We start from the raw sequence: 13,171 nt of genomic DNA, 5'->3' as shown, positions 1-13,171 counted from the left end.
ATACATCACTTACACAACAATGGATGATTACGTACCAAATATAATATTAATAGCACTAAGACAGATGTTCAGAATTAAAGTGGAAATAAAATGCCATTTAAAGAATATGACAGAGAAGGTTTGACAGTCTTTAATAGAAACCTAAACTTCAACACACACACACAAAAAGAATCAAATAAGTGACTTAAATTCACAGCATAGGCAGAGTGGTTTATCACTGTGGCCTCACAAAAAGAAGGTCACAAGTTTGAATCTGTTCTGGGCCAAGAGGCATTTCTGTGTTAATTTTGCATGTTCCCTCCATGTTCGTGTGGGTTTAGTCCACAGTCCACACAGTCCATCTGTTATACGATTTGCATAAACTAAATTGGCCATTTACAGATTTTAGAATCAAGATCGTATGCATAAGCAATTGTGCGTAATATTCGTATTGACATTAATGCACTTACCGGACACATATATATGTAACGGCACACAACATCACAATCACCAAAGCTCCAGCAGCAGCTCCAATCAGAATAAAGAGTAGATTTCTACCTGACAGAAAATAAAAATCTTATGTCAAGTCAAAAATCTTACACTGATCTTGATTTAAGAATACTATTCAACATTATATTGTGTAAGATTCGTGTGATTGTTTTAAGATTAGTTATCTCTTTTCCTACTTCGTTAGTAAAGCTTAAAGTTAGGTGCAAATTTTGCTTAATTACAAACAGAAACATAATTGAAGACCAGCCTTTTATATTTATTTGTTATAACTTGTTTTATGTTTGTCTATTAAAAGGTTCAATATCCAGACTTATTCTTATTTTAGCTGCAGTAACCTATTTTAAGTGCTCCCAGTAGAAAAATGCTCAATCACACTTATACTTGTTCTTTAGTGACAAAATACACTTTATGTTTTGTTGCAATACTCTTCAATACATTTTGAGAAGCAACAAGTAATAATTGTGTTAATTAAAACACAATTAATTAGAATACAGTGGATAATATGTGTGATCTTGATTTAATTCAAATAATAATTTTGTTTCAGTTTAAATACCCTGGCTCAGTTTAAGACAAAGTATAAACGGTAATTAAAATTCTTTAAAAAAATTAGAAACTCTAGTTAAGAACTTTTTTACACAAAATAGGAAAATCATTCTATTATAATACTCATTTTAAGACCATTTGTTCTTTGCTAAAGGCTAGGTAAGTTCTCTCATTTCAAGAAATCTTACCAAGTATAAATATATCATTGACACTTGACTTGTATCTAGTGTCTATCTTTTTAAAATCATTCATTTATTTCTTGTATTTAGATTTATTTATTTATTTATTTATTTGCAGTACAGCCTTATGTCATTTTTAACTTGTACAGGATCCTTTTCTCTGATAAAAAAACAAACATTACCGTTTTGACAAATGTTAGTAAACAGACAGTGGGTGGTGTTGTGAAAAATAAATGAATTTTTTATTACTTTGGTCTCTTTTCTTTTCATTAAACATTTGGATTGCTTAAGGTAATATACAGTATTAACCACGCTTCTTCTCTGTGACATCCCTGAATACTAATTAGCATTTTGCAGAAGTAGATGCAGCTACTGGAAAAATAGTGACACCGATATCTGAAAATAACTTTAACTTTCCACGACAATGAGATGTGCTTAAAGGTGTGAAGACAGAATGTGGCAGAGCATGCCTTATCTGATAATAATGTCAGCTTGTGTGCACAGAGAAAGAGAAAAAGAGGAAATTTTTTACTGAACACACATGGAAATGGTTAAATATTACAACAATGGTTGTCAAAATGACTTTAAAAGAAAAAGAAAATAAACTCTATGTAATTCAGTGGCGTGGGTTTCCTCTGGGTGCTCTGGTTTCCCCCACAAGACATGCGCTATATCAATGAATTGGGTAAGCTAATTTGGCTATATGTGTGTATGTATTGTTTATGTGAGTGAATGAGAGTGTATGGGCGTTTCCCAGTGATGGGTTGCAGATTAAAGGGCATTCGCTGCGTAGAACATATGCTGGATAAGTTGGCGGTTCATTCCGCTGTGGTGACCCCTGCTTAATAAAGGGACTAAGCCAAAAAGAAAATGAATAAATAAATTATAATTTAGTGGCTACAGAATAAGTTGCATGATTTCTGACATTTACAGGTTACTGTCAGATGCTTCTTTGTCTTCTATTGAATGAATCTCAGAACATACATCAACTAAAATATATATTTTTCTAAACAGGTAAATAAAGAAAACTGAAAAATGAGACTTACATTTTTGTTGAGTGACGAAGATGAAATAGTTGAGTTGCATTGCCACCAGTGTTTTTACTGACACACAGCAGAGTGTTTGTGTGTAAGAGAGATCTAGAGAGATGAAGCTCCACAAGCTTGTGTTGCTCAATCGCTCTTCACTGATGAACATGTTTGAAGTGTTCGAGACAGGACGTCCAGACAGATGCCACTATACTTCAGGAGAGAGATTCCCATCAACCTCACTTACATCAATACTGGAACAGCTAGAGGACTTGGAGATTTGAGGAGGATCTGAAAGGCAGAGAGAACCAAGCTGAAGAGAATGGAATAGATAAATAGATTATGCTTTAGACAGATAAAACCTGATTTTACCAAGTCTAACAACATTCCAAACAACCAATAAGATTTGAGGGACAAATTTACAATTTATTTCAGGTTTAGACTTACAGTACAATCAGGGTTAGATGCATATACATCATTCTTGTTCACTTAGCACTTAGGAATTACATCATACAGGGACAACGTTCAAAGATCAACAAAATATGTTGGCCCAAGTATATGTCTAACTCTGCAAAATCAGTAATGAATGTGATTAAATACAAAAAAAATGAAAATGAAAATGTTATTACAGATGTCATTACAGAGTTTGAATCTTCTCTAGCAAACTGATGCTGAAATCTCAACAGCAAACACCTACAACACACTTGAAAAAAATATTTATAAAATATAAGCTTTCAGCCACACCAACCCATTATGTTTGCTAATAATTATTCAAAATACTTATTCAGCATTTATTAAATTGACTTCATGTTAATATCAACATTTAGTAATATAAAGTCATGCTTTTAACATTAATTAACGCAATAACCTTGACTAACAATGGATGACTATATTTTCATCAAGTACCATTGACAAATATTAATGGAAATCTGTAATAAATGTATTGTTCATTGCTTGTTCATGTTGGTATTTCTATTAACATTCACTAATGGAACATTTTATTATTGTTTAAGAACGTTGTAAACAGTTTGTCAGCAATTTGTTTTGGTCATGTAAACCCCAAAAACAAAATAAACATTTAGGAATTTGAATTCCTGTTATAATGTGGCTTTGATGTTAGAACTAAACGAGAAGGAGGAAACGGAAATCACACCCTTTTAGAAGATAACAGAAGAGAGTTATTTTCTCTGCAGTGTTCATCTCTTTATCAATAGACACTCAGTAAACCTGCACAAATAACAAAAATGAACTCATTAAAATCAGTTTGTCCTCACAAATGAATGTATATTGACTGATTGTTCTTGTAATTACACTATAAGCAAACACATATAGATAATATCTGCTATATTGATGAATCCATTACAGTCATCTTACAGGTCAGAAACTTGAACATAATTTTAAAGAAGCATAAATAAGGAGATAATTTTAACACTTACCAAAAGAAAAATCTTTAATGAAGCTGGCAATCTAAAGTTTCCTAAATGCAGGACACCATGTTTTGTGCCTTAGCTGATGATCATTTAAGCCTGCACTACACTTGTGTGTGAACATTATACTAGCAGATAGTGTACAACTTCCTCTATTTGGTTTACAAACTATATAGTCTTCAAAGTTGTTAAGGTGTTTTTGCTTTTTTTCTCTCTTTTTTCAGATAAATGCCAATAGTATAACTAAAAATTTGTTTTCAGTTCACTGAAAATGCTCATCAAAGTATTGCAACTTTCCAAATTTCAGTTCATCAAATAATAATAATAATAATAATAAGTCAAAGGAGCCAGCGACTTATTTGTATTTGACAAACTGGTCACAAAACTTAAAATCTAATTAACTTCAGAGGCATGCTCAGTTCAAATGCAAATGACATAAACTATCTATGCTGCCAAAATGGTTCGTACCATTTTGACTCAGCATGAAGCAATAGTGCAATCAATCTGTGTAAAAAATCAATGTCTGCAGCATTTTGCATTATTGGCCCTTTACATATATTAGGACCTGAGTAAATACTAGAGCGACAGAAATACAAGATTCATTTAGCAAACTACTCAGAGGATTACAAGGTGCCATAATCAATTATATTCACTTTACTTTTTCAATAGACTTCTACAAATGTTTACACTGTAAGTGTAAAGTACAATACAATAGATGCATACAATACATTTAAATGTGGGAATTGTTGACCGTGGGAATTTGAAAAAAAAAAAAATCCTGAAAAGTATGATGTAAGCCAACAAAATTTATATACTCAATTTATAAAAAGAAATACTATATAAAAAATCAAATACAATTCTACAATGTTACACTACAGCTGCGTCTGTGTGGATAACATGCCAAAAATGCTACCCTCTGCTGGTTAAAAGATGATGCAACAATTCAGTTTTGTTGTATTTGTACCATCCTAATGACTTCAATCAAGTCAAAAAAGGACTACAAACTGCTAAATGTACAGTACACCGTCAGAGGGAAAGAATGAAGGAAAAATAATTGTCTGGGTGATGTTTTCATGTGAACTGTTCCTAAATGTGCATGAGTCTGGCATATTAAAATCTTTCTGTAACTTTATAACAGATGCAATATTGATGCTTGACTGTCTCCCAACTGAAAAAAAGTCAAAATAAGCCTTTTTTAAATTTAATATCTTTAAAATGTATTTTGTAATAAAAAAAAACCCTTATAAATAAGTACAATCTCTGATTATGTCCATGAGTGTGCAGGTTGATTTTAATTGCAAATATTAAGCAAAAAAAAGATCACCTGACCAGTACAAGGTGTTTTCACATGTTATCCATTCTCTAATATTTGCATCAGTCTGGTATGTTTGAATCTTTCTGATAAGTCATCACAGTCGAGGGGGCAATGCTTGGCTGATTACCTCCCACAGAGCTTTCCGTCTCTGTCACTCCACCAGAGTAATTGATAACAGCATAGTCAGTGGTCAGTGATGATTTTTCCTTCATTTCCTTTGACTCTTGTTTGATGTTTTTGAACTCAACTGAGGCATAATGGAGAGATTCTTGAGGATGTATTGTGGTGAGTTCAGGAGGTAGAATAATATAATTGGCATATTCAGTTTTGTTCTCCAGTTGAACAGCCTAGACAATGAGTGAGGTATAATGAAGTGTGAATTAAACAGGAGCTAGAATATCAAACCTTTCGCTATTCTGAAGCTTGTTTGAGCTGTGCCCTCTACTGTACAGATGTAAATTTACACTTGCTTGTAAATTTCAGTTGTGATGTGAAAGGGTTATTAAATTAGACAAAACAATTTTTTGTTAAGAAGCTTGATCCAAATGAGAGAAAAAAAAAAAAAAGTAATTTAATACATTACTTTACATAAACGGAAGCTAAGAAAAGCAAATTATGTTTTTTAGGAAGTAACACAATATTGTAATGCACTGCATTTAAAAATAGCTTTTCCTGACAATGGATATAGAATAAAGAAAAGCATGTGCTTGAAAGATTTTAAGTGAACTGTACCTCTAAAATTATGTAATATTTGTCAGTAATTGTGTATATGAGGTTGCCATAATGAATGAATGAACATTGTGAGTTGTTGGCACTCACCCCATCAGTCGTAATGACTCCAGTAGTATCTTCTTGTTTTGTCTGTAAGCATCTGCATCTTTCTTTTCTAAATAGGATTGAAAAAAGCAAATCAAGGACTGTGACTATGACAATAATAACCCCCTATCAACTGAGCAGTAGTCTGTACAGAGCTTGTGTTATTTAAGCATATGCTACAGGACCTCTAAAGGTTGAAAATTTAAAGGGTTAGTTCATCCAAAAATAAAAATATATTCACCCTGCTCCATACTGCACTTTATGAGTTTCCCTTTTCAGTTGCACACAAAACAATATATTTTGAAATATGTTAGAAGCCTGTAACCATTGACTTCCATAGCATGAGAAACAAATATTATGGAAGTTAATGGTTATAGGTTCGCTCCATTGTTCAAAATAACCTCATTTGTTTGAACAGAAAAGAAGAACTCAAAATTGGTTTGTGACAAATGAAGGGTGTAGTGCATAATTACAGAACATTCTGTTTTGGGTGAACTACCCCTTTAAGATTTTACTTCATAATTTATTTTCCTTCATGTGGTTTTAACTTTTATGAGTTTCTTTCTACTGTTAAACACAAAATAAGAAATTGTAAAGAATGCTGAAGAAAGAATCTCAAATAGCCATTGAACAAGTCAAGCATAAGCAAATCAGCAGAATTTTTTAATTTTTTGGGTGAACTATTCCTTTAAGAACTTTGAAAACCTCATTATTGAGATGTTTATTATGACAAAGATACACAAAGAAAAGTCACAAAACCCCCAAAAGACCTTAATTGTATGTACATACCGTACACAATATATAATAATGCACATCATTATCAAGGAAACCCCAACAGCAACTCCAATCAGGACAGAGAAACTGTGTACACCTAGCAAGCAAAAAAGTATTTGTTCAAATAATTGTGGATACAATATATCAGCAGTTTAAGTTGTATTTAGATTTACCTCTATCCTGAGAAAAGGGAGTCAGTTGAAGAATTTGAGTTGCATTGCCACGAGTGTTTTTACTGAAACACAGTAGAGTGTTTGTGTGCGTGAGAGACTGATGTAGAGAGATGAAGCTCCTCAAGCTTGTGTTGCTCAATCGCTCTTCACTGATGAACGTGTTTGAAGAGTTCGAGACGGGACGTCCAGATAGATGCCACTCCACTACAGGAGAGGGATTCCCATCAACCTCACAGAAACACACAGTTACATTAGTACTGTTACAGCTGGAGGAATTGGAGATTCGAGGAGCATCTGAAAAAGAAAGACAAAATGATATTGAACTTATAGATTTATGAGTGTCTTATAGAGGAGAAGAGAACAGATAGCAGTAAAAGTCCTACACTGCACATGTAATGTGATGCTGCTGTGAGCTGTTTTGTTGTTGTCCTGCAGCTGGTAGCTTATAGAGCAGATGAAAGTGACTCTGTTGTGCCGCGGAGCAGCAGTGAAGTTCAGATCAGAGACGATGAGATCCTGTAGTTTGCTGCTCTCACTGTGGGGGATTCTGGCAGTGGAGCTCCATGTGAGAGTTGCTGGAGAAGAAGAGCAGAGAGTCTCAGCAGAGCAGCGCAGACTTACAGATCTGCCCTCCAACACCTCCTGCTGATTGTGCAGCTCTTGCTTATCCTCATACAGCAGAACTCGAGGATTCTCCAAAGTTTCTGAAACATACATAGATTGGTCTTTAATAGAATTTACTTTACAGTCTCAACATTTTTTCAGCAAAGAAATGCTCTTTTATAGGTATAACATGTGATTAAATGACCTGCTACGGTCAAACAGAACAAAATGAAACCATAAAAAGTTTGAGAATTTAATAGACTAATTACCAACCTACGTCACGCATGACGTCACATGGGTCCCTGATTGCAAAAAGACAGGCTACAATGGGAAAGATGTCGTGTTGTGCGGTAGGATGCCGAATTTGAGTCCAAAAACAGAAATCTGAACTTTTACCATACATTACACACTGCTTACCGACTGCAGACGTCTTTGACTAAATGGGAGCTGAATGAAGTAAGGAGCTAATTAGAAATGCTGGACTCTGCAGTTCTCATGTCATATCAGGTAAGTTCACGCTTTGCTAAATCATACACATCATTCGTTTTTGATTGCAGAAATGATTTCAGCAAAAACAGTTACATATGGTTAATTAAACTGCGGACACCGAATGCTAAGAATGAATCGTGAAAGTTACTTTTATTAAGGTAAACTTGGTTTTATATTCACACATTCATTCAGTGACAACTTGTGAAACACTCCCTATATTGTTTACCACGGCAATATTCGGTCTGAAATAACCCGCAAGTGTGACTTGAAAACAACATTAATACTGTTTATTTGACTGTAAACAATGTTGTATATTGATAGTCATTGGCTGCTGCTAATATGATTTTGCTATTTAGAGTTTGCAAATAACATTTTTATGAAATTATATTATTAAGGAGAAAGTCTGAATGTGCGAATATAAAACCAACTTTAGCTCTATGTGTAGGTTCACGTACCCTGCCGTACAGGTGAAGTTCATTGTCAGAATGCAGTTGTTTTGCGTGTTGGTGATTAATTACACAGGCCTTATATAACGTTAGCTCCGTCTTGTTTCCTTGTCTTTGGCTAGGCGGAATCTCGATGTTTAGCTCTTGAATCATCATAAAGCACTATTTCTTGCACATGACAAAAAAGAACAACACTGTTGGTATCCAAAGACTTGTAGGCCTTTAACTTCTCACTTGTAAAATCACTCGGAGCCTCAATGAGATTGTATATTTCGGGCTGGATGCTCGGTCATTTCGTCTTGTCCAATATCCATTGGGAGGGTGCTATCGCAAATGGACCTGTCAGATGAACGCCGTTCACTTTTACGTTAATTTTGCTGAATCACTGTGGTTGTCACTGGGTGACAAGCTGTTATAACATGCTATAAGCATTATGTAAATAATATATATAATATGTAAGAATAAATTTTATTTCTAAGACAACAACAAACTCTGCACCGCATCTGATGTCATTCCCTAGCTGTAAATGCTGGCGCTCCCGGTTGCTTTCTGCCACCTCCCTGCGCGCGCATCCTGAATGTTTACAGACATGGTAATTGGTCTTTAGTATGTGAACAAAAATAATATAGATAAAAATTTTAATAATAAAAAATGTCTACTTATTGATTTTTCATTCTGTACATTTCAAGTAATAAACAAATTTGGTTTTAATATAGAATCATAATTTAGAGATTATGTTAACCAGTCATGAAGTCACTCACCGATCACAACTACTGAAGTATTGCTTTTTGTAAAGGTCCATTTCAGTCCACCTTCACCCTCAATCCTGAAGAAATACTGACCACTGTGAATTGATCTGATATCATAAAAAACAGTGGTGCAGTCCTTGTCTTTTAATTTTCCAGTTATATTCCCTTTAATAAAAGAGTTCTGCATTGATGCACTGGAGTTAAACACTACACTGCTGCTTGTATCATGTTTGTCTTTATACCAGACTCCAGCAGCTCTCTCAGTGAGGTCTTTATCATATGACTCTTTAATGTCAAATCTGCACTTTACAATCACACAGGATCCATTGAGAGCTTGAATCTTCTCTGGCAAACTGACGTTGAAATCTCTACAGCAAACACCTACAACACACATGATAATATAGTATTTCAGTCAAAACATTCACCAACACTACAAGCCATCTTTGAAGACAGTATATTATACCAAACTAGATTTTAAATATGTAATAGTTCCCCATTGTCATTACAGTCACAATAAAAAACGAATTTAATTTGTCAAGGAAAAGAACATATAAACCTTTCAACAGAAAGCTGAGAAGAATAATTTTCTTTACAATCCAGATGTCCATCCTTCTGTGAAATTGAAAAAAGAATAAAAAATACATGTATGCCTCTGGGAAAACATCCAAAATCTTGCCTTCAAAAATGTATAAAAACTGTCCTCACCTTTTTCAGAGTACAATCTTCTAAAATAGTTCCCAGGTTTACATCTGCTTCTGAAACGTATGAATAGAACACAACACACCCACTGTGATCATACCCATTACAGCTTCCTTTTTATCACATTAGTCTAGTTCCTAAAAAAGCACAAACATTAATTTTTATCACAAAACCACAAACAGTTTCCATTTAAATTAGACTGTAATTAAGCTGTAAACACATTATGTATTACTGAATAATTCAGGAAAATGGAAAAAATTGAATAACTTACTGGAAACACAAGTTGGAATTGATGAGTAAATGATGACAAATTTAGTATTTGGCTAATTATAAACATGGTTAAAAAAACAGTGTTGCATCATATACAGAAATGTCTAGCACCACTGTATTTCTTTCTAACTTGAGATATATATATATATATATTAATTGAGACATTTCTGCAAGTTAATACATGTACACTTATTATCATTAATAGGACAAATGAAATACTTTAAATTACAAAAAAGATTGCCAGAGTAAAACGGGAAGTTACAGGTTTAAAAATGTTTTAATACTACAGCACCCTGTTTTAAAACTGTAAATTAAACTGTAAATTAAGCTGTAATTTATAAAAAGAAGCTATAGGGCTCTATTTTGATGATCCATGCACAAAGTGCAAAGCGCAGTGTGCAGACGCATTAAGGGCGTGTCAGAATCCATTTTTGCTAATATAAGGATGGAAAAATCCGCGTTGCGCCATGGGGCATGGTCTAAAGGGGTTGAGCTTATTTTCTTAATAAGTTATAGGTGTGTTTTGTGAAAATAATTTTTAATTTGTAAAGTTATTTGCATATTGCTCTACATCTTGTGTGTATTAAGCAGTGTGTAAATGAGGTGCACAACTAACGTGCTCTGTGCTGGACTTTAGACCGGCTTTGTCCTGGTCTATAGAACAGACTATTAAAGTTACTCAAAATAACAACGTGCCAGCAATGCGCCTCAAAACGCCTTCTTTTTTTTAGACTGGAACACCTATGGGCGCACATATGAGCGCAAATGCATTAGCTATTTAAACAGCGTGGCGCAAAACGTCAAAACGACTCTTGCGCCAAGCTGAGACTAGCAAACAGCAATTGCGTCGCGCCTTGCACCACATTGTGCCGGGTGTACGATAGGTCCCAAAGACTTTAAATGAGCTCAGTGATGAGATAAAATAAAAGAAAATCCCCTACAATTATGCAATTATTGACTAAAACTACCTGGAATTTAAATATTTCCATAACTATTTTTACAGACAACTGAGTAATTGTAAATTAACGTACAAGAGCTAAACTAATAGAAGTCCAGCATACGTCACCAGGGTAAAGTAATTTCACAAGATCTAATATTAGATATTTTTGACTGAAAAAATTAACTGTTAAAAAGTGAGTATAAAAATATTGTGTAATAAATGTGTTTGTGTGTGTGAGTTGTATTTTATGCTGAAACATTACAATAATAAATGTTCATGAACAGAATTTAATTTTGTTATATCAGGATGAAATATTACTTTCTAAAAGGAGTTTGTTGATCTTATGTTGAGAGCATTTCACATTAATACCTTTTTATACATTTAAAGTTAAAATTCTTAAAACAATCTGTAGCAATGAACGAACAATTTTAAAAACATTCTTAAGCAAACTATATGGTGTCATAATATTACATTATTCAAAGAATAAAGCACTATTTATTGGATTTTGGTAAAAGGAAGAACTGTAAAATATTTTTACAATCAATTTGAAGTATGTTTAAATTTGAATTATTAATTATTAATAATTTGTGACTATTTTGTGTGTTTTAAAAAAATTTATACTTGGGTCTACATCTTACCTCACACTCCGATGTAACAGAAACAATTGTCATGCTGGAATTCATGAGCAAGTTACTTTAAGGCCCTGTTTATTTTAAGCTCAGTCTGTCAAAATTTTGTATAATTATCATGAACAATTAACACTAAAGTGAGAGTTTTATCAGAAAACAAGAAAATTAATGTACATGGAATTGAAAAAAAAAAAAACGTAGTCAAAAAGCAAAGGAGCCCCCAACATTTCACACAGGAGAAATCAAACCTTTGCAACTTACTTTGCTGAAAAAAGTTTCAGCATTTTATTATTTTTTCAGACATCTGAAATTGGCATAGCTATAACACAGAGTGCACGTTAAGCAATAACTACATACTTTGTGACTTCCTTCAGAGTAGTTTAGCTGCACTGTTTAAATATTTACCAAAATTAGATTAGATTTTAAATACATTAAAATCCATGTACATTTGCAAACACAAAGTCTTTGAGAACAAAGTGAATGTTGTCATAGTATAACCACAATGCAAAATAGAAGTCAACACAAAGGGGGAGTTTTACTGTGTTATGTGCAGTATGAGACATGAGATAGGAGGTTTTACAGCAGTAATTGAAATATGTAATGGAACTGCAGGATGAGTTTATAGCACTGTTTTTAGAAATTAGGCAATTGAAAGAGCTTGAGGATGGACGTACAATTAATACATATATAAACAGATCTACCATTTATATATGAACAACAACATGACTTGGAAATAGAACCTATGATCTATATACAGCAGAATAGCTAAAAATTCAATAATAAACTAAAAGTAACACTCATGTGATTAAAATGCCAATGCCATAGCTGTAATTATAGTGTAGTGGTCATAAAAATGCAAATAGACAGTTTTACCTAAATAAGGCTTGGCAGTTATGTGAGAAAAACCATAAACATATAATAACTGGAAAGCCACTTTATAAAATCTAAAAGCTGAAACCTACAGCAATGTTTCTATGTTGATGAGATTAGTTCATAAACTATCAACCTTTTACAAAATATGTTTTTTGTTTTTTTTTAAATTTTGAATATTACAAAAGTTGCAGGAATCAATAAAATATACCGCTAATATGTAATATAATATAATGCTAATATAATGCTAATCGAGACAAAATAGATATATGACCAACTTAGGACTTAAGTGCACAACAACATACAGTATACATATTAATTAGTTATTATTAACCCTCTAGTGAAATATTTTCTTTCCCAGCTATTTATGGTAGAGATTTTTTATGACTTCTAAACATAATAGTTTTAATAACTAATTCATAATGACTGATTACTTTTGTTATCACAATTATTACTATCTTTTTTTTTTTGGGTTATTTAGCAATATTCTAGGTTTATTATATTAACTAGTTATGATAGTGGTTTTATTATACACACATGCTATAACTTGTCTAATTAACCTAACTTGCCTTTTTATCTAATTAACCTAGTTAAGCCTTTGTTATATAAGCTGGTATAATATAATGCAATAAATTATAATATTGACCATGAAATTTGCTTTAAAACAATTTAAAGGTTGTTTTTTTTTTTGGAGCTAAACAAATAAATACTTACCCTAGAAGAAAAAATAAA

The 13,171-nt window shown here is 33.0% G+C and overlaps 2 protein-coding genes across 4 annotated transcripts in view; both read right to left on the bottom strand.

Moving 5' to 3' along the window:
* The window catches only part of zmp:0000000650, a gene marked incomplete at its 5' end in the record, with an annotated part of 32,719 nt that overhangs the window by 6,565 nt on the left and 12,983 nt on the right, over positions 1–13,171 (bottom strand).
* On the bottom strand, positions 407–13,167 carry LOC101884649 (sialic acid-binding Ig-like lectin 13). Of its 3 annotated transcripts, none has more exons than XM_087248229.2 (10): positions 9,737–9,877; positions 9,588–9,643; positions 9,044–9,412; positions 7,128–7,448; positions 6,745–7,038; positions 6,587–6,668; positions 5,801–5,867; positions 5,109–5,328; positions 2,258–2,530; positions 407–537 (listed from the first exon to the last, which is right to left on the bottom strand). In XM_087248229.2, exons 2-9 carry the CDS (start codon positions 9,637–9,639, stop codon positions 2,448–2,450), a joined length of 1,488 nt encoding a protein of 495 aa, XP_087104355.2. In that variant the 5' UTR covers positions 9,640–9,643; positions 9,737–9,877; the 3' UTR covers positions 407–537; positions 2,258–2,447. The 3 variants fall into 3 exon arrangements, with proteins under 3 accessions (XP_087104355.2, XP_087104357.1, XP_087104356.1); XM_087248231.1 differs by lacking the exon at positions 407–537 and adding an exon at positions 3,393–3,466; XM_087248230.1 differs by lacking the exons at positions 407–537; positions 2,258–2,530 and adding an exon at positions 10,880–13,167 and having other exon boundaries at positions 3,888–5,328; positions 9,588–9,640; positions 9,737–10,348.

This window comes from Danio rerio, chromosome 4, assembly GCF_052040795.2.
Source record: "Danio rerio strain M-AB ecotype USA chromosome 4, GRCz13ab, whole genome shotgun sequence".
In the NCBI taxonomy this organism is placed as follows: Eukaryota; Metazoa; Chordata; class Actinopteri; order Cypriniformes; family Danionidae; genus Danio; species Danio rerio.
Note: the sequence above shows the minus strand (reverse complement) of the source record. Positions and strands in the feature narration are given on the sequence as shown.